The following is a 19,126-nucleotide window of genomic DNA, read 5'->3' on the forward strand; positions in this document are numbered from 1 at the left end:
GGGTCCCATGCCAATATTCCTGACAGTAGCCTCCAACACCATGCCAGCCAGCTCTCGGTCTGAGGACCCAATTCCGTGCTGTCCATGGTGTACGAGCTGACAAGCCACAGCTCATCATTCCATGGCACAACAAAGCAAGCAAACAAGGTATTGGACAGCCCATGCTGTCAGGAAACATGGCCAACATATCTCCTTCTTTCTTCCTCTTTCTCCTTTCCATAGCACCACCACCTACGGCCACTACTTACGGCTGCAATGCCTTGCTCACTAGCACAATCCCTCAGGAAACCTTCAGGGGCTACTCCCACCATGGGGTAGGAAGACCTGAGGGCTCTGGGAAAATCTGCTCTACGCAAGGACATTGGCTGGTGGTCACCCTCCAGGCACCTCAGAATGTGCAACTTCCACTTGACGTACCCTCTGTTTCATGTTTTCCTCAATAAAATCAATCTGCATCCCATATCCTGAAAGCCTCGTCTTCCTTTCTTCTCCCAACACTCTTCCAACTTCACTCGACAGAAAGAAAAAAAAGCAGGGCTCAAGTGGCCATCAGGGCCCAAGCCTGGTGGTATACAAATAGCGTTTGGAAAACGCTCTTACATAGCTCCTTCCTGCTGAAGTAGAAAGACATGATGGGCCACTCAGCAGATCCTTAACTGGCTGCATGATCACATTCCAAGAGTTGCGCTCAAGAGCTTGGTGCCCAGCTGGAGACAAGGGAGGCATGGTGTCCCTTTAGGGTCTCTCTTAAGGCCTGTATTATTTAACACGTCTGTCACACAAACACCTCACATATGGTACAAGACTCCTCATGCATTGTGGATGCGCCTTTGCATTGTCACTGATCCACTGGGTCATCAGCTTCACAACCACAGCTATTTCTTTCAAGGCATGAACCAGAGAAGCAAGGACGTGGGCTATTCTGCGATTCTTGGACACATGGCCCACTTACATTCTACCATTCTCCTACTTCTTTTCTTGGCTTGCACTGTCTCCTATGTCCAGTTCTCTCTGCTGCTACAACGTGCTCACAAGCCAACCACAACCAGGGATCAACTCCCTCTCTGCTGCTTGCTTCCGTCATAGGGCATGAAGTTCTCCGTGCTCTGGAAAAGTGTGCCGCACACAAGGATGAGATTTTGGTCACCCTACCTGCATCCAAGACCCCCAGGGGCTGTTCCACTTGATGCTCCTTCCTTTCCATGCACTTTCCTCAATAAAAGTCTCTGCCAATAATCGATGTTGTTTGTGCCTCTCTGATCCTCCACCTTCACAACAAACACTATCACAGAGTCCTACATATAGGTAGGACGTCAGTCACTTCTACGTAGAAGATGCGGTGTAGGCACACATGGGATATGCTCTCAATAAATCCATGCTGACTACGCTCCATCACATTTCTGTACTTGAGAATACATTCAGGGAGGATTTCCTCAGAACCTTCCCAGGGACTGATATCAGGCTGACCAGGCTGCAGTTTCCCAGAAATTCCTCCTTCAACTTTTCTTGAACAAAAGAGTGGGATGAGTCTCTTCCAGTTTTCAGGAACCTCTCCAAGTCACCATGACCTTTCAAAAATAACTGAAACTGCTATTGCAAACATATCACCTGGGGCATTCAGTGTTTGCAGGTGTAGCTTGTTGAGTCCCACGTACTCCTGCATAACCAGCCACACAGACTCCCCAGCATCTTCGTCAACAAGCTGCAGTGGGAAACCCTTCTAAACAGTCACCTTGGCAGATCAGGGGCTGCACTTGCCATTCCCCACTCCTCAGAATGCAACCACGACCACTGGGGCCTCAGGTCCACAGCCACAAGCAGCATGCACACCTCCAGCTCCCCTCTGAAAAATCCACATTGTATGTGTCAACACTGAAAACCATGCACAGAAATTGCATTCCCCCTTGAAATTCACCTCAAAGAACACCCCAGTGCTTTGGGCCCAGACCTTCTTGACACTCCCACATGTCTGTGCCTGCCCCTCACAAATCTCACAGCCTCTCCCAGGCCTCAACAGAAAGCCCAAGGGATTCCCACCAAACTGCATTAGGCCAAAGTCCTTGTGCTGGCCACAGAAAAGGGAGCAATATGGTGTTGCCAATGCAACCCTTCAGGAAGCATGACAGGGCTCCCAACACACTTAGTCTTGTCAGCCCTGAGACAGGCCTGCGACTACAACACCCTGCTATGCAAACACCTCTTCTCTGCCTCTTTAGACTGCGGCCCCAGGGACAAGACAGGGGTCTTGCTCCCATACACTTGCTCCCACATACAGCCTCTACGTGCAAGATGGCCACCATGCCACCAATGAAGCACACCCAACGGGAAAGACAAGGGCTAAACGCAGGCTGGTGAGTTGGGATGAAGGCACGGAGGGACTGAATGTGATGCAAGTGGTAGCGCATCACGCCCAGCATACCTGAGAAGCACTGGCCAACCTACTGTGGATGCCAACAAGGGGGGCCTCCTCAACACAACAAAGCCAACAATCACAACTCCTGAGTGCCAAACTATGACCTCATGGACAACAACGCACCTCTCCCATGTCTTGAATGCAACATCTATCCACCCCTACATGAACCTTCAAAAGCTATCCTTCAGTCTTTAATACTCTCACTTGAAATGTTCCGCCACTTCCAACATCCTCAACAGGAAGAAAGGGAGGCAGAACATTGTGGGGAGATCACACCCCACCTCATTACTTGAGGGGTTGTGGCATGTAAGAGCAGCTCACGGCAAATGCTGTCATGCGCAAAGGGTTTCTTGCTCCGCAGACTCTCGGGAACCAGCATAAAAGCCGGCATTGCGCCTCTCACCCTCACATACTCCTGCCGAAGCCTTCTCCCCTGCACCCAACAAGGTGAGTCTGAACTCTGCTCCGCTCCTTCACCCACCGCACCTGGCCCATCTCTCCACAAACCTTCTCTCCCCAGCCTCAGCAGCCCTTCCACCTCCCAACCACCAGGCTCTCCATAGCCCCACTCTGGGCCTTTCCGCTCCCTTGAACTCCCCCAGCACAGCTCTTCAAGCAAAGAACACCCTCCGCCTTACTAACACCCTCTCTTCCAGGGACCCTTCACACCACAGACATGTCCTGCTACGACATCTGCCGCCCCTGCGGACCCACCCCGCTGGCTAACAGCTGCAACGAGCCCTGTGTCAGGCAGTGCGAGGCCTCCCACGTCGTCATCCAGCCTCCGACCGTGCTGGTCACCCTGCCAGGACCCATCCTCAGCTCCTTCCCCCAGAACACCGCCGTTGGATCCTCTGCATCAGCTGCTGTGGGCAGCAACCTCAGTTCCCAGGGAGTGCCCATCTCCTCTGGTGGCTTTGGAGGCTTTGGCCTGGGAGGCTTGGGCTGCATCTCTGGCGGAAGAGCCTGCTACCCCTGCTAAGGGTCCCATGCCAATATTCCTGACAGTAGCCTCCAACACCATGCCAGCCAGCTCTCGGTCTGAGGACCCAATTCTGTGCTGTCCATGGAATACAAGCTGACAAGCCACAGCTCATCATTCCATGGCACAACAAAGCAAGCAAACAAGGTATTGGACAGCCCATGCTGTCAGGAAACATGGCCAACATATCTCCTTCTTTCTTCTTCTTTCTCCTTTCCATAGCACCACCAACTACGGCCACTACTTACGGCTGCAATGCCTTGCTCACTAGCACAATCCCTCCGGAAACCTTCAGGGGCTGCTCCCACCATGGGGTAGGGAGACCTAAGTGCTCTGGGAAAATCTGCTCTACGCAAGGACATTGGCTGGTAGTCACCCTCCAGGCACCTCAGAATGTGCAACTTCCACTTGACGTACCCTCTGTTTCATGTTTTCCTCAATAAAATCAATCTGCATCCCATATCCTGAAAGCCTCGTCTTCCTTTCTTCTCCCAACGCTCTTCCAACTTCACTCGACAGAAAGAAAAAAAAGCAGGGCTCAAGTGGCCATCAGGGCCCAAGCCTGGTGGTATACAAATAGCGTTTGGAAAACGCTCTTACATAGCTCCTTCCTGCTGAAGTAGAAAGACATGATGGGCCACTCAGCAGATCCTTAACTGGCTGCATGATCACATTCCAAGAGTTGCGCTCAAGAGCTTGGTGCCCAGCTGGAGACAAGGGAGGCATGGTGTCCCTTTAGGGTCTCTCTTAAGGCCTGTATTATTTAACACGTCTGTCACACAAACACCTCACATATGGTGCAAGACTCCTCATGCATTGTAGATGCGCCTTTGCATTGTCACTGACCCACTGGGTCATCAGCTCCACAACCACAGCTATTTCTTTCAAGGCATGAACCAGAGAAGCAAGGACGTGGGCTATTCTGCGATTCTTGGACACATGGCCCACTTACATTCTACCATTCTCCCACTTCTTTCCTTGGCTTGCACTGTCTCCTATGTCCAGTTCTCTCTGCTGCTACAACGTGCTCACAAGCCAACCACCACCAGGGATCGACTCCCTCTCCGCTGCTTCCATCATAGGGCATGAAGTTCTCCGTGCTCCGGGAAAGTCTGCCGCACACAAGGATGAGATTTTGGTCACCCTACCTGCATCCAAGACCCCCAGGGACTGTTCCACTTGATGCTCCTTCCTTTCCATGCACTTTCCTCAATAAAAGCCTCAAGCCTGCCAGCCTGACGCAACTCCTCTTCTCTTCATCTTCCCACTTCCCACAGTACAAACCAAAGATCAAGAGGTCATTGGCATACGTCAAAAAGGACCACAACACCGTAAAATACATCAACCAAAACCTACAAGTGCCCAAACAGAAGCTTCATCATGCTAACGCTCTTCTCCCCGTACCTTCTGAAACAATTTCCCCTCTTTAGCACACACTACCGCTGCTTTCTTCTCTACTATGATCCTACACTGTCACAACAAACACAATCCCAGAATGATATAGTCAGGAAGGAACCTCTTGACACCAGGTAGGGCAACAGCTGTGGTCAAGAACGGTCAGGAGGCTCTCCGGGACCATGTGCAGTGGCATGCAGCCACTTTTCAGACCACCCCACTGTTTGTTTGTTTGTGTAACCCATACTTGTCAGCTTCTCTGCAAGCATGTCACGGGAGCAAGCATCAAAGCCTTTCCGAAAGGTAAGGTAAGCAACAGCTGTTGCTGTCCCCTTGTGCACCCAGCAGGTCACTTCCATGTAGAAGACACTGAGAAGGCTCCAGTGTGATCTGCTCTTTGTAGATCCATGCTGACTACTCCCCACCTCTTTCTTATCATTTAGGTGCTTGTGGTGTGCTTTCCAGGAGGATTTCTTTCAGATCCTTCCCAGTGATGCATGACAGACCGACCAGCCTGCAGAGTCCCAGACCTTCCTTCTCCAGCTTGTTGAACATCACAGTGGGATGAACCTCTTCCAGTCTTCAGGAACCCAGTTGCCATCAACTTACAAAGAAAGATGAAAGTAGCCTTCTGAAGATATCAGCCAGCAATCTCAGCATTTTTGGCTGCCACATTACAGGTCCTATGCACTTCAGAACATCCCGTGGCACAGCTTCTCCATCTTCCTCGGCAACATGCACTACTCACCTGAGAGACAGCCCACGAAACACTCACCTTGCCTAGCAATTGAAGGCCTTGATATCCACCCCGTCTTCTGAGTTGCAGATTGTGAAATGTGTTCATCTGATTCGTGTCAATATGGAACAATGCTAGGGCTGCATGGTATGCTGAATGTGGCGTCTGTCTTACATACCCTTGAATAACCACAAGTCTAAGAAAAACAGAGTGGTTAATGTATATAGTTCTTGTATCTTGCAAAGGAATGTTTTAGCAATTCCTGTCAATAGAGAGCTTGAAGGGAAATCTATTTGTAGGTTTCTCCTTGAAGTCTCTGATATATGGGGGGGGGATTCAGAATAAGTGCTAACTATTATGACTATTGCATGGGACACTATGCAAGTCTGCTGTTATCTGGCCAGGAGATTAAGGAGAAAGGGAAAGCTGAGGGACGACTAAAAGACAAAGCTTGCAGGGAACGCTGCACAAGTCTCTGACATACAGCCAAGTTGGACAAAGGAGAAGGACAAGAAAACAAAAGCCTGGGAGGAAGACTATGAGCCTTCAGCACGAGAGACCCCCAGAGACCTCAGAGGGACCACCGGAGACTGATACGCATGCTCCAATTGGAGGGTTTGGATTCAGGAAACTAATTAATAACCCTGCTTTTTTCTAGAAGTAGTAATGAATATGTGTTAGCCTTGGAGCATAAAAATCATCTGCTTGATGTAACTGGCATGGGTCTTTGTGGAGCAGAGACTCCCGGCGTACCCTGAGCTGTTTGCGTAGCTCTATTCCTTTAATAAATTGTAAACTTTGTTTATAGTCCTATTTTGAAGACTGAGCCATTTATAACAAGATCATATACTTCCAGGTTTGTCTGAAATTTCCAAACCATCTTTCACAAAATGAAATGCTGGGCAGAGAAACAGGTTTTCCCCTTGACGCAAATCCCAAAATCATCCCCAATAACAAGATAGCTCCCACCTGGCCCTTTCCCACACTCCCTCTTGTCCTCTGCCTTTCATGAACCTCAGGACCGCTCACAGACCACACAACTCAGCCTGAGAAATCCCATCAAGCCGAGCGTCAAGCCTTGTGTTCTCTGGGAACTTCAGCTTTGGACAAAAAGGGGGGGAAGCCTATGGTGTCAGGAACCAAGGCCAGTGTAGGACCTACTCACCTCTCATTCCTTCTTTTCATAGCATCTTCTTCTATGCCCGATGCTGTCCATTGCAATAACTTGCTGACAGCCACAAAGCCCAGTGTGGCTGGGCCACACCACATGAATGCCACGCAAAGACCTCACTCATGACACCGCACCTCAGCCAGCCCTTGGCCACATCATCTACCTGCCCTCCCATGGAACTTTCAGAGAAATGCTCCAGCCTCTAATTCTCTCACTTTGAAGGTGCCGTCAGGATCTAACACCATGTCCTCACTAGGAGGACATGAAAAGGTCAAGTTGAGGGAAGGACACCACACCTCAAGTCATTAGTTGCCAGGCTTTGGGATGGAAGAGCAGCTCACGCCAAATGTTGTCATGCGCAGAGGCTCTCTTGCCCTGCGGGCACTCACGGACTAGCATAAAAGCCGGCCCTGCACCTTGCTCCCTCACACCTTCCTTCCGACGCCTTCTCCCCTGCAAACAACAAGGTGAGTATGAACCCGTTCCCCTCCTTCACACGCCTCCCAACACAGTCTCTGCCCCCAACCTCAGCAGCCCTTCCACCTCCCCACTACCATGCTCTCCTAAAATCCCAAGCCTCCCCACTCCCTTGGCCTCCTGTACCACCACTCCTCACGCCCACAACACCCTCCACCTTCCCAAAACCCTCTCTTCCAGGGACCCTCCACAACACAGACATGTCCTGCTACGACATCTGCCGCCCCTGCGGACCCACCCCGCTGGCTAACAGCTGCAACGAGCCCTGTGTCAGGCAGTGCGAGGACTCCCACGTCGCCATCCAGCCTTCCACCGTGGTGGTCACCCTGCCAGGACCCATCCTCAGCTCCTTCCCCCAGAACACCGCCGTTGGATCCTCCGCATCAGCTGCCGTGGGCAGCAACCTCAGCGCCCAGGGAGTGCCTGTCTCCTCCGGTGGCTTTGGAGGCTTTGGCCTTGGAGGCTTTGGCTTCGGAGGCCTGGGCTGCTTCTCTGGCAGAAGAGCCTGCTACCCCTGCTAAGGACCCACGCCAACACCCCTGACAGCAGCTAACAATGCCCTGCAACCAACTTCATGGACTGAGGATGCTCTGCTGCTTGTGCACCTTCCTTTTCATGAGTCTTCCTCAATAAAGTTCTTATGCATGCCAGCCTGACACTCCTCCTTTCTTCACCCAATGCTCTTCATCCAAAGGAACCTAGACAGGCTGGAGAAGCAGGCCCATGTGAACCACGTGAGGTTCAACAAGTCCATGTACTGAACGTGGGTCAGGGCAATCCCAGACAGGAGTACAGACTGGGAGAAAAACTCAATGAGAGCAGTCCTGCAGAGAAGGACTTGGGTTGTTCTGCTGGATGAAAGGCTCTACAGTATCCAGCAGTGCACGCCTGCAGCCCAGAAGGCCAACTGCATGCAGTGCTGCATCAACAGAGCAGTAACCAGCATAGTGAGGGAGTTGATTGCCCGCCTCCTTTCTGTCCTCATGAGGCTCCACTTTGACCAGCTTTCCTATGAAAGAAGGCTCAGAGAGCTGGGGATGTTCAGCCTGGAGAAGTGAAGGCTCTGCGGAGGCTTCCTTGAGGCCTTTCAGTAGTTAAAGGGGTCTTCACAAAGGATGGAGAATGTCTCTTTACTCATGTAGATAATGATAGGAGAAGGGGTAATGGTCTTCAACTGAAAAAGGATAGATTTAGACTAGATATTAGGAGGAAATTCTTCACTGTGAGGGTGGTGAGGCAATGGTACAGGTAAGTTGTGGTTACCCCAGCTCCGGTGGTGTTCAAGGCCAGCGTAGTTGGGACCTTGGCCAACGTAATATGGTGGGTGACATCCCTTCCTACGGCAGAAGGCTGGAGTAAGATGATCCTTAAAGTTCCTTCCAAGGTGAGACAGTCTATGATTCTATGATGATTCCTTCTTGACCCTGTTTAAGTACATGGCTTAAGATCAGGTCGAAAAGTGCCACAAGACCTCTCCTGTTGTGCTGTTGTTACGTGGAAAAATTTTGGTAGTGGGGACTACAGAGGACGCCTCAGTGAGATGAATTAAGCAGCTGCCCCATATTTGATAAGGGCCTGTTTCAGCCATCTACAAAGGGACCTAAAACTGTCCAGCGATGAGTCAAGAATCGGTGTTGTTTGTGCCTCTCTGATCCTCCACCTTCACAACTAACACTATCACAGAGTCCTACATATAGGTAGGACGTCAGTCACTTCTACGTAGATGATGCGGTGTAGGCACACATGGGATATGCTCTCTAAAAATCCATGCTGACTACGCTCCATCACTTTTCCGTACTTGAGAATACATTCAGGGAGGATTTCCTCAGAACCTTCCCAGAGGCTGATATCAGGCTGACCAGGCTGCAGTTTCCCAGAAATTCCTCCTTCAACTTTTCTTGAACAAAAGAGTGGGATGAGTCTCTTCCAGTTTTCAGGAACCTCTCCCAGTCACCATGACCTTTCAAAAATAACTGAAACTGCTATTGCAAACATATCACCTGGGGCATTCAGTGTTTGCAGGTGTAGCTTGTTGAGTCCCACGTACTCCTGCATAACCAGCCACACAGACTCCCCAGCATCTTCGTCAACAAGCTGCAGTGGGAAACCCTTCAAAACAGTCACCTTGGCAGATCAGGGGCTGCACTTGCCATTCCCCACTCCTCAGAATGCAACCACGACCACTGGGGCCTCAGGTCCACAGCCACAAGCAGCATGCACACCTCCAGCTCCCCTCTGAAAAATCCACATTGTATGTGTCAACACTGAAAACCATGCACAGAAATTGCATTCCCCCTTGACACTCACCTCAAAGAACACCCCAGCACTTTGGGCCCAGACCTTCTGGACACTCCCACACGTCTGTGCCTGCCCCTCACAAATCTCACAGCCTCTCCCAGGCCTCAACAGACAGTCCAAGGGATTCCCACCAGACTGCATTAGGCCAAAGCCCTTGCTGTCAACGTGCTGGCCATAGAAAAGGGAGCTCAATGGAGGTGCCAATGCAACCCTTTAGGAAGCATGACAGGGCTCCCAACACACTTAGTCTTGTCAGCCCTGAGACAGGCCTGCGACTACAACACCCTGCTATGCAAACACCTCTTCTCTGCCTCTTTGGACTGCAGCCCCAGGGACAAGACAGGGGTCTTGCTCCCATACACTTGCTCCCACGTACAGCCTCTATGTGCACAATTGCCACCAAGCCACCAATGAAGCACACCCAACAGGAAAGACAAGGGCTAAACGCAGGCTGGTGAGTTGGGATGAAGGCACGGAGGGAGTGAATGTGATGCAAGTGGTAGCGCATCACGCCCAGCATACCTGAGAAGCACTGGCCAACCTACTGTGGATGCCAACAAGGGGGGCCTCCTCAACACAACAAAGCCAACGACCACACCTCATGAGTGCCAAACCATGACCTCATGGACAACAACGCACCTCTCCCATGTCTTCAATGCAACATCTATCCACCCCTACATGAACCTTCAAATGCTATCCTTCAGTCTTTAATACTCTTACTTGAAATATACCGCCCCTTCCAATATCCTCAACAGGAAGAAATGGGGGCAGAACATTGTGGGGAGATCACACCCCACCTCATTACTTGAGGGGTTGCGGCATGTAAGAACAGCTCATGGCAAATACTGTCATGCGCAAAGGCTCTCTCACCTCATGGATACTCGGGAACCAGCATAAAAGCCGGCCCTGCGCCTCTCACCCTCACACCCTCCTGCCGAAGCCTTCTCCCCTGCACCCAACAAGGTGAGTCTGAACTCTGCTCCGCTCCTTCACCCACCGCACCTGGCCCATCTCTCCACAAACCTTCTCTCCCCAGCCTCAGCAGCCGTTCCACCTCCCAACCACCAGGCTCCACATAGCCCCACTCTGGGCCTTTCCGCTCCCTTGAACTCCCCCAGCACAGCTCTTCAAGCAAAGAACACCCTCCGCCTTACTAACACCCTCTCTTCCAGGGACCCTCCACAACACAGACATGTCCTGCTACGACATCTGCCGCCCCTGCGGACCCACCCCGCTGGCTAACAGCTGCAACGAGCCCTGTGTCAGGCAGTGCGAGGCCTCCCACGTCGTCATCCAGCCTCCTACCGTGCTGGTCACCCTGCCAGGACCCATCCTCAGCTCCTTCCCCCAGAACACCGCCGTTGGATCCTCCGCATCAGCTGCCGTGGGCAGCAACCTCAGCACCCAGGGAGTGTCCATCTCCTCCGGCGGCTTCGGAGGCTTTGGCCTGGGAGGCCTGGGCTGCATCTCAGGTGGAAGAGCCTGCTACCCCTGCTAAGGGTCCCATGCCAATATTTCTGACAGTAGCCTCCAACTGCCTGCCAGCCAGCTCTCAGTCTGAGGACCCAATTCCGTGCTGTCCATGGTGTACGAGCTGACAAGCCACAGCTCGTCATTCTATGGCACAACAAAGCAAGCAAGCAAGGTATTGGACAGCCCTTGCTGTCAGGAAACATGGCCAACATACCTCCTTCTTTCTTCCTCTTTCTCCTTTCCATAGCACCACCACCTACGGCCACTACCTACAGCTGCAATGCCTTGCTCACTAGCACAATCCCTCCGGAAACCTTCAGGGGCTGCTCCCACCATGGGGCAGGGAGACCTGAGGGCTCTGGGAAAATCTACTGTATGCAAGGACATAGGTTAGTGGTCACCCTCCAGCCACCTCAGAATGTGCATCTCCCACATGACTTTCCCTCTGTTTCGTGTTTTCCTCAATAAAATCAATCTGCATCCCAAATCCTGAGATGCCTCTTCATTATTTCTTCTCCCAGCGCTTTTCCAAATTCACGCGACAAAAAGAACAAAAAGCAGGGCTCAAGTGGCCATCAGGCCCCAAGCCTCTTGGTGTTCAAGAAGTATTTGGACAATGCTCTTACATATCTCCTGGGCACTAAAATGGAAAGACATGATGGGCCACTCAGCAGATAAGGAATTGCCTGCACGGTCACATTCCAAGAGTTGCGCTCAACAGCTCGGTGGCCAGGTGGGGACTGGGAAGGAGTGGTGTCCCTCTGGGGTCTCTATTGAGGCCAGTATTATTTCACTGAGTTGTCCCTCACACGGACACCACACATATGTTGCAAGACTCTGGTGGATGTGGATGCATCTTTGTGTCGTCGCTGACCCACAAGTTCTCAAGCACGCCGGCCTGACGTGCTTCCTCTTCCCTTCTTCTTCCCACTTCCCTCAGCACAAAGGCAAAGCTCTAAAGGTCATCGGGATAGGTTGAAAAGGGCCACAACACCTTAAAATACATCACCCAAGACTTACAAGTGACCAAACACAAGCTTCATCATTCTAAAGCCCTTCTGCCCATGCCTTCTGAAACAATTTCCCCTCATTAGCACACCCTACAGCTGCTTTCTTTTGCACCACGATCATACACAGTGTCCGATCACAAAGTGACCAGCCTGCAGTTCCCCACACCTTTCTTCTGCATCTGTTGAACATCGCAGTGGGATGAACCTCTTCCAGTCTTCAGGAACCCAGTTGCCATCAACTTTCAAAGAAAGATGAAAGTAGCCTTCTGAACATATCTGCCAGGACTCTCAGCATTTGTAGGAGCAACCTGACAGGTCCTGTGCACTTCAGTACATCCAGTGGCACAGCTTCTCCGTCTTCCTTGGCAATGTGCACTACTCGCCTGAGAGCCAGGCCACGAAACACTCACCTTGGCTAACCAGTGGAAGGCCTTGATGTTCACTCACCCTTTGCAGGTTTAGCTTGCATGCTTCCAGTTTCCAACCGAAATGTCCTAATCATCTTCCAGAAAATTACACACTGGCCAGAGAAATAGGTTTCCTCCTTGACACAAATCCCAAATATCATCCCCCAAAAGATGATGGCTCCCAGCTGGCCCTTTCTCACACTCCCTCTTGTCCTCTGCCTTTCATGAACCTCAGGACCGCTCACAGACCACACAACTCAGCCCGAGAAATCCCATCAAGTCAAGCGTCAAGCCTTGTGTTCTCTGGGAACTTCAGCTTTGGACGAAAAGGGGGGGAAGCCTATGGTGTCAGGAACCAAGGCCAGTGTAGAACCTACTCACCTCTCGTTCGTTCTTTTCATAGTACCCAATTCTATGCCCGATGCTGTCCATTGCAATAACTTGCTGACAGCCACAAAGCCCAGTGTGGCTGGGCCACACCACATGAATGCCACGCAAAGACCTCACTCATGACACCGCACCTCAGCCAGCCCTTGGCCACATCACCTACCTGCCCTCCCATGGAACTTTCAGAGAAATGCTCCAGCCTCTAATTCTCTCACTTTGAAGGTGCCGTCAGCATCTAACACCATGTCCTCACTAGGAGGACATGAAAAGGTCAAGTTGAGGGAAGGACACCACACCTCACCTCTTTACTTGCCAGGCTTTGGAATGTAAGAGCAGCTCACACCAAATGTTGTCATGCGCAGAGGCTCTCTCACCCTGCAGGCACTCACGGACCAGCATAAAAGCCGGCCCTGCACCTTGCTCCCTCACACCTTCCTTCCGACGCCTTCGCCCCTGAAAACAACAAGGTGAGTATGAACCCGTTCCCGTCCTTCACACGCCTCCCAAAGCAGTCTCTGCCCCCAACCTCAGCAGCCCTTCCACCTCCCCACTACCATGCTCTCATAAAATTCCAAGCCTCCCCACTCCCTTGGCCTCCTGCACCACCACCCCTCACGCCCACAACACCCTCCACCTTCCCAACACCCTCTCTTCCAGGGACCCTCCACAACACAGACATGTCCTGCTACGACATCTGCCGCCCCTGCGGACCCACCCCGCTGGCTAACAGCTGCAACGAGCCCTGTGTCAGGCAGTGCGAGGACTCCCACGTCGCCATCCAGCCTTCCACCGTGGTGGTCACCCTGCCAGGACCCATCCTCAGCTCCTTCCCCCAGAACACCGCCGTTGGATCCTCCGCATCAGCTGCCGTGGGCAGCAACCTCAGCGCCCAGGGAGTGCCCGTCTCCTCCGGTGGCTTCGGAGGCTTTGGCCTTGGAGGCTTTGGCTTCGGAGGCCTGGGCTGCTTCTCTGGCAGAAGAGCCTGCTACCCCTGCTAAGGACCCACACCAACACCCCTGACAGCAGCTAACAATGCCCTGCAACCAACTTCATGGACTGAGGATGCTCTGCTGCTTGTGCACCTTCCTTTTCATGAGTCTTCCTCAATAAAGTTCTTATGCATGCCATCCTGACACTCCTCCTTTCTTCACCCAATGCTCTTCATCCAAAGGAACCTAGACAGGCTGGAGAAGCAGGCCCATGTGAACCACATGAGGTTCAACAAGTCCAAGTGCAGCGTGCTGCAACTAGGTCAGGGCAATCCCAGACAGGAGTACAGACTGGGAGAAGAACTCATTGAGAGCAGCCCTGCAGAGAAGGACTTGGGTTGTTCTGCTGGATGAAAGGCTCTACAGTATCCAGCAGTGCACGCCTGCAGCCCAGAAGGCCAACTGCATGCAGTGCTGCATCAACAGAGCAGTAACCAGCATAGTGAGGGAGTTGATTGCCCGCCTCCTTTCTGTCCTCATGAGGCTCCACTTTGACCAGCTTTCCTATGAAAGAAGGCTCAGAGAGCTGGGGATGTTCAGCCTGGAGAAGTGAAGGCTCTGCGGAGGCTTCCTTGAGGCCTTTCAGTAGTTAAAGGGGTCTTCACAAAGGATGGAGAATGTCTCTTTACTCATGTAGATAATGATAGGAGAAGGGGTAATGGTCTTCAACTGAAAAAGGATAGATTTAGACTAGATATTAGGAGGAAATTCTTCACTGTGAGGGTGGTGAGGCAATGGTACAGGTAAGTTGTGGTTACCCCAGCTCCGGTGGTGTTCAAGGCCAGCGTAGTTGGGACCTTGGCCAACATGATCTGTTGGGTGACATCCCTTCCTACGGCAGAAGGCTGGAGTAAGATGATCCTTAAAGTTCCTTCCAAGGTGAGACAGTCTATGATTCTATGATGATTCCTTCTTGACCCTGTTTAAGTACATGGCTTAAGATCAGGTCGAAAAGTGCCACAAGACCTCTCCTGTTGTGCTGTTGTTACGTGGAAAAATTTTGGTAGTGGGGACTACAGAGGAGGCCTCAGTGAGATGAATTAAGCAGCTGCCCCATGTTTGATAAGGGCCTGTTTCAGCCATCTACAAAGGGACCTAAAACGGTCCAGCGATGAGTCAAGAATCGGTGTTGTTTGTGCCTCTCTGATCCTCCACCTTCACAACAAACACTATCACAGAGTCCTACATATAGGTAGGACGTCAGTCACTTCTACGTAGAAGATGCGGTGTAAGCACACAGGGGATATGCTCTCTAAAAATCCATGCTGACTACGCTCCATCACGTTTCCGTACTTGAGAATACATTCAGGGAGGATTTCCTCAGAACCTTCCCAGGGACTGATATCAGGCTGACCAGGCTGCAGTTTCCCAGAAATTCCTCCTTCAACTTTTCTTGAACAAAAGAGTGGGATGAGTCTCTTCCAGTTTTCAGGAACCTCTCCCAGTCACCATGACCTTTCAAAAATAACTGAAACTGCTATTGCAAACATACCACCTGGGGCATTCAGTGTTTGCAGGTGTAGCTTGTTGAGTCCCACGTACTCCTCCATAACCAGCCACACAGACTCCCCAGCATCTTCGTCAACAAGCTGCAGTGGGAAACCCTTCAAAACAGTCACCTTGGCAGATCAGGGGCTGCACTTGCCATTCCCCACTCCTCAGAATGCAACCACGACCACTGGGGCCTCAGGTCCACAGCCACAAGCAGCATGCACACCTCCAGCTCCCCTCTGAAAAATCCACATTGTATGTGTCAACACTGAAAACCATGCACAGAAATTGCATTCCCCCTTGACACTCACCTCAAAGAACACCCCAGCACTTTGGGCCCAGACCTTCTGGACACTCCCACACGTCTGTGCCTGCCCCTCACAAATCTCACAGCCTCTCCCAGGCCTCAACAGACAGTCCAAGGGATTCCCACCAGACTGCATTAGGCCAAAGCCCTTGCTGTCAACGTGCTGGCCATAGAAAAGGGAGCTCAATGGAGTTGCCAATGCAACCCTTGAAGAAGCATGGCAGGGCTCCCAACACACTTAGTCTTGTCAGCCCTGAGACAGGCCTGCGACTCCAACACCCTGCTATGCAAACACCTCTTCTCTGCCTCTTTAGACTGCGGCCCCAGGGACAAGACAGGGGTCTTGCTCCCATACACGTGCTCCCACATACAGCCTCTATGTACACAATTGCCACCAAGCCACCAATGAAGCACACCCAACGGGAAAGACAAGGGCTAAACGCAGGCTGGTGAGTTGGGATGAAGGCACGGAGGGACTGAATGTGATGCAAGTGGTAGCGCATCACACCCAGCATACCTGAGAAGCACTGGCCAACCTACTGTGGATGCCAACAAGGGGGTCCTCCTCCTCACAACAAAGCCTCCGACCACACCTCATGAGTGCCAAACCATGACCTCATGGACAACAATGCACCTCTCCCATGTCTTCAATGCAACATCTATCCACCCCTACATGAACCTTTAAAAGCTATCCTTTGGTCTTTAACACTCTCACTTGAAATGTTCCGCCACTTCCACCATCCTCAACAGGAAGAAATGGAGACAGAACATTGTGGGGAGATCACACCCCACCTCATTACTTGAAGGGTTGTGGCATGTAAGAATAGCTCACGGCTAATGATGTCATGCGCAAAGGCTCTCTCACCTCATGGATACTCGGGGATCAGCATAAAAGCCGGCCCTGCGCCTCTCACCCTCACACACTCCTGCCGAAGCCTTCTCCCCTGCACCCAACAAGGTGAGTCTGAACTCTGCTCCGCTCCTTCACCCACCGCACCTGGCCCATCTCTCCACAAACCTTCTCTCCCCAGCCTCAGCAGCCGTTCCACCTCCCAACCACCAGGCTCCACATAGCCCCACTCTGGGCCTTTCCGCTCCCTTGAACTCCCCCAGCACAGCTCTTCAAGCAAAGAACACCCTCCGCCTTACTAACACCCTCTCTTCCAGGGACCCTCCACAACACAGACATGTCCTGCTACGACATCTGCCGCCCCTGCGGACCCACCCCGCTGGCTAACAGCTGCAACGAGCCCTGTGTCAGGCAGTGCGAGGCCTCCCACGTCGTCATCCAGCCTCCTACCGTGCTGGTCACCCTGCCAGGACCCATCCTCAGCTCCTTCCCCCAGAACACCGCCGTTGGATCCTCCGCATCAGCTGCCGTGGGCAGCAACCTCAGCACCCAGGGAGTGTCCATCTCCTCCGGCGGCTTCGGAGGCTTTGGCCTGGGAGGCCTGGGCTGCATCTCAGGTGGAAGAGCCTGCTACCCCTGCTAAGGGTCCCATGCCAATATTTCTGACAGTAGCCTCCAACTGCCTGCCAGCCAGCTCTCAGTCTGAGGACCCAATTCCGTGCTGTCCATGGTGTACGAGCTGACAAGCCACAGCTCGTCATTCTATGGCACAACAAAGCAAGCAAGCAAGGTATTGGACAGCCCTTGCTGTCAGGAAACATGGCCAACATACCTCCTTCTTTCTTCCTCTTTCTCCTTTCCATAGCACCACCACCTACGGCCACTACCTACAGCTGCAATGCCTTGCTCACTAGCACAATCCCTCCGGAAACCTTCAGGGGCTGCTCCCACCATGGGGCAGGGAGACCTGAGGGCTCTGGGAAAATCTACTGTATGCAAGGACATAGGTTAGTGGTCACCCTCCAGCCACCTCAGAATGTGCATCTCCCACATGACTTTCCCTCTGTTTCGTGTTTTCCTCAATAAAATCAATCTGCATCCCAAATCCTGAGATGCCTCTTCATTATTTCTTCTCCCAGCGCTTTTCCAAATTCACGCGACAAAAAGAACAAAAAGCAGGGCTCAAGTGGCCATCAGGCCCCAAGCCTCTTGGTGTTCAAGAAGTATTTGGACAATGCTCTTACATATCTCCTGGGCACTAAAATGGAAAGACATGATGGGCCACTCAGCAGATAAGGAATTGCCTGCACGGTCACATTCCAAGAGTTGCGCTCAACAGCTCGGTGGCCAGGTGGGGACCGGGGAGGAGTGGTGTCCCTCTGGGGTCTCTATTGAGGCCAGTATTATTTCACTGAGTTGTCCCTCACACGGACACCACACATATGTTGCAAGAATCTGGTGGATGTGGATGCATCTTTGTGTCGTCGCTGACCCTCAAGTTCTCAAGCACGCCGGCCTGACGTGCTTCCTCTTCCCTTCTTCTTCCCACTTCCCTCAGCACAAAGGCAAAGCTCTAGGGGTCATCGGGATAGGTTGAAAAGGGCCACAACACTTTAAAATACATCACCCAAGACTTACAAGTGACCAAACACAAGCTTCATCATTCTAAAGCCCTTCTGCCCATGCCTTCTGAAACAATTTCCCCTCATTAGCACACCCTACAGCTGCTTTCTTTTGCACCACGACCGTACACGGCGTCTGATCACAAAGTGACGAGCCTGCAGTTCCCCACACCTTTCTTCTGCATCTGTTGAACATCGCAGTGGGATGAACCTCTTCCAGTCTTCAGGAACCCAGTTGCCATCAACTTTCAAAGAAAGATGAAAGTAGCCTTCTGAACATATCTGCCAGAACTCTCAGCATTTCTAGGTGCAACCTGACAGGTCCTGTGCACTTCAGTACATCCAGTGGCACAGCTTCTCCGTCTTCCTTGGCAATGTGCACTACTCGCCTGAGAGCCAGGCCACGAAACACTCACCTTGGCTAACCAGTGGAAGACCTTGATGTTCACTCACCCTTTGCAGGTTTAGCTTGCATGCTTCCAGTTTCCAACCGAAATGTCCAAATCATCTTCCAGAAAATTACACACTGGCCAGAGAAATAGGTTTCCTCCTTGACACAAATCCCAAATATCATCCCCCAAAAGATGATGGCTCCCAGCTGTCCCTTTCTCACACTCCCTCTTGTCCTCTGCCTTTCATGAACCTCAGGACCGCTCACAGACCACACAACTCAGCCCGAGAAATCCCATCAAGCCGAGCGTCAAGCCTTGTGTTCTCTGGGAACTTCAGCTTTGGACAAAAAGGGGGGGAAGCCTATGGTGTCAGGAACCAAGGCCAGTGTAGGACCTACTAACCTCTCGTTCGTTCTTTTCATAGCACCCAATTCTATGCCCGATGCTGTCCATTGCAATAACTTGCTGACAGCCACAAAGCCCAGTGTGGCTGGGCCACACCACATGAATGCCACGCAAAGACCTCACTCATGACACCGCACCTCAGCCAGCCCTTGGCCACATCACCTACCTGCCCTCCCATGGAACTTTCAGAGAAATGCTCCAGCCTCTAATTCTCTCACTTTGAAGGTGCCGTCAGCATCTAACACCATGTCCTCACTAGGAGGACATGAAAAGGTCAAGTTGAGGGAAGGACACCACACCTCAACTCATTACTTGCCAGGC

The 19,126-nt window shown here is 51.9% G+C and overlaps 1 protein-coding gene and 2 pseudogenes across 3 annotated transcripts; all 3 read left to right on the forward strand.

Annotated features, from left to right (window-relative positions):
* Window positions 1–7,051: 7,051 nt before the first annotated feature.
* On the forward strand, window positions 7,052–7,695 carry LOC311206826 (feather keratin 1-like; annotated as a pseudogene). The gene is made up of 2 exons: window positions 7,052–7,164; window positions 7,355–7,695. The product of its transcript is annotated as a feather keratin 1-like (transcript).
* Window positions 7,696–13,103: 5,408 nt separating this feature from the next.
* LOC311206822 (feather keratin 1-like) lies at window positions 13,104–13,747 on the forward strand (annotated as a pseudogene). The gene is made up of 2 exons: window positions 13,104–13,216; window positions 13,407–13,747. The product of its transcript is annotated as a feather keratin 1-like (transcript).
* Window positions 13,748–16,723: 2,976 nt separating this feature from the next.
* Window positions 16,724–17,029, forward strand: LOC311206860 (feather keratin 1-like; the record flags this gene model as incomplete). The annotated part of the gene is made up of 1 exon (XM_084282615.1): window positions 16,724–17,029. One exon carries the CDS (start codon window positions 16,724–16,726, stop codon window positions 17,027–17,029), a length of 306 nt encoding a protein of 101 aa, XP_084138741.1.
* Window positions 17,030–19,126: the final 2,097 nt, after the last annotated feature.

The sequence above is a fragment of the Netta rufina genome (assembly GCF_964035555.1).
Source record: "Netta rufina genome assembly, chromosome: 2".
Taxonomy (NCBI): Eukaryota; Metazoa; Chordata; class Aves; order Anseriformes; family Anatidae; genus Netta; species Netta rufina.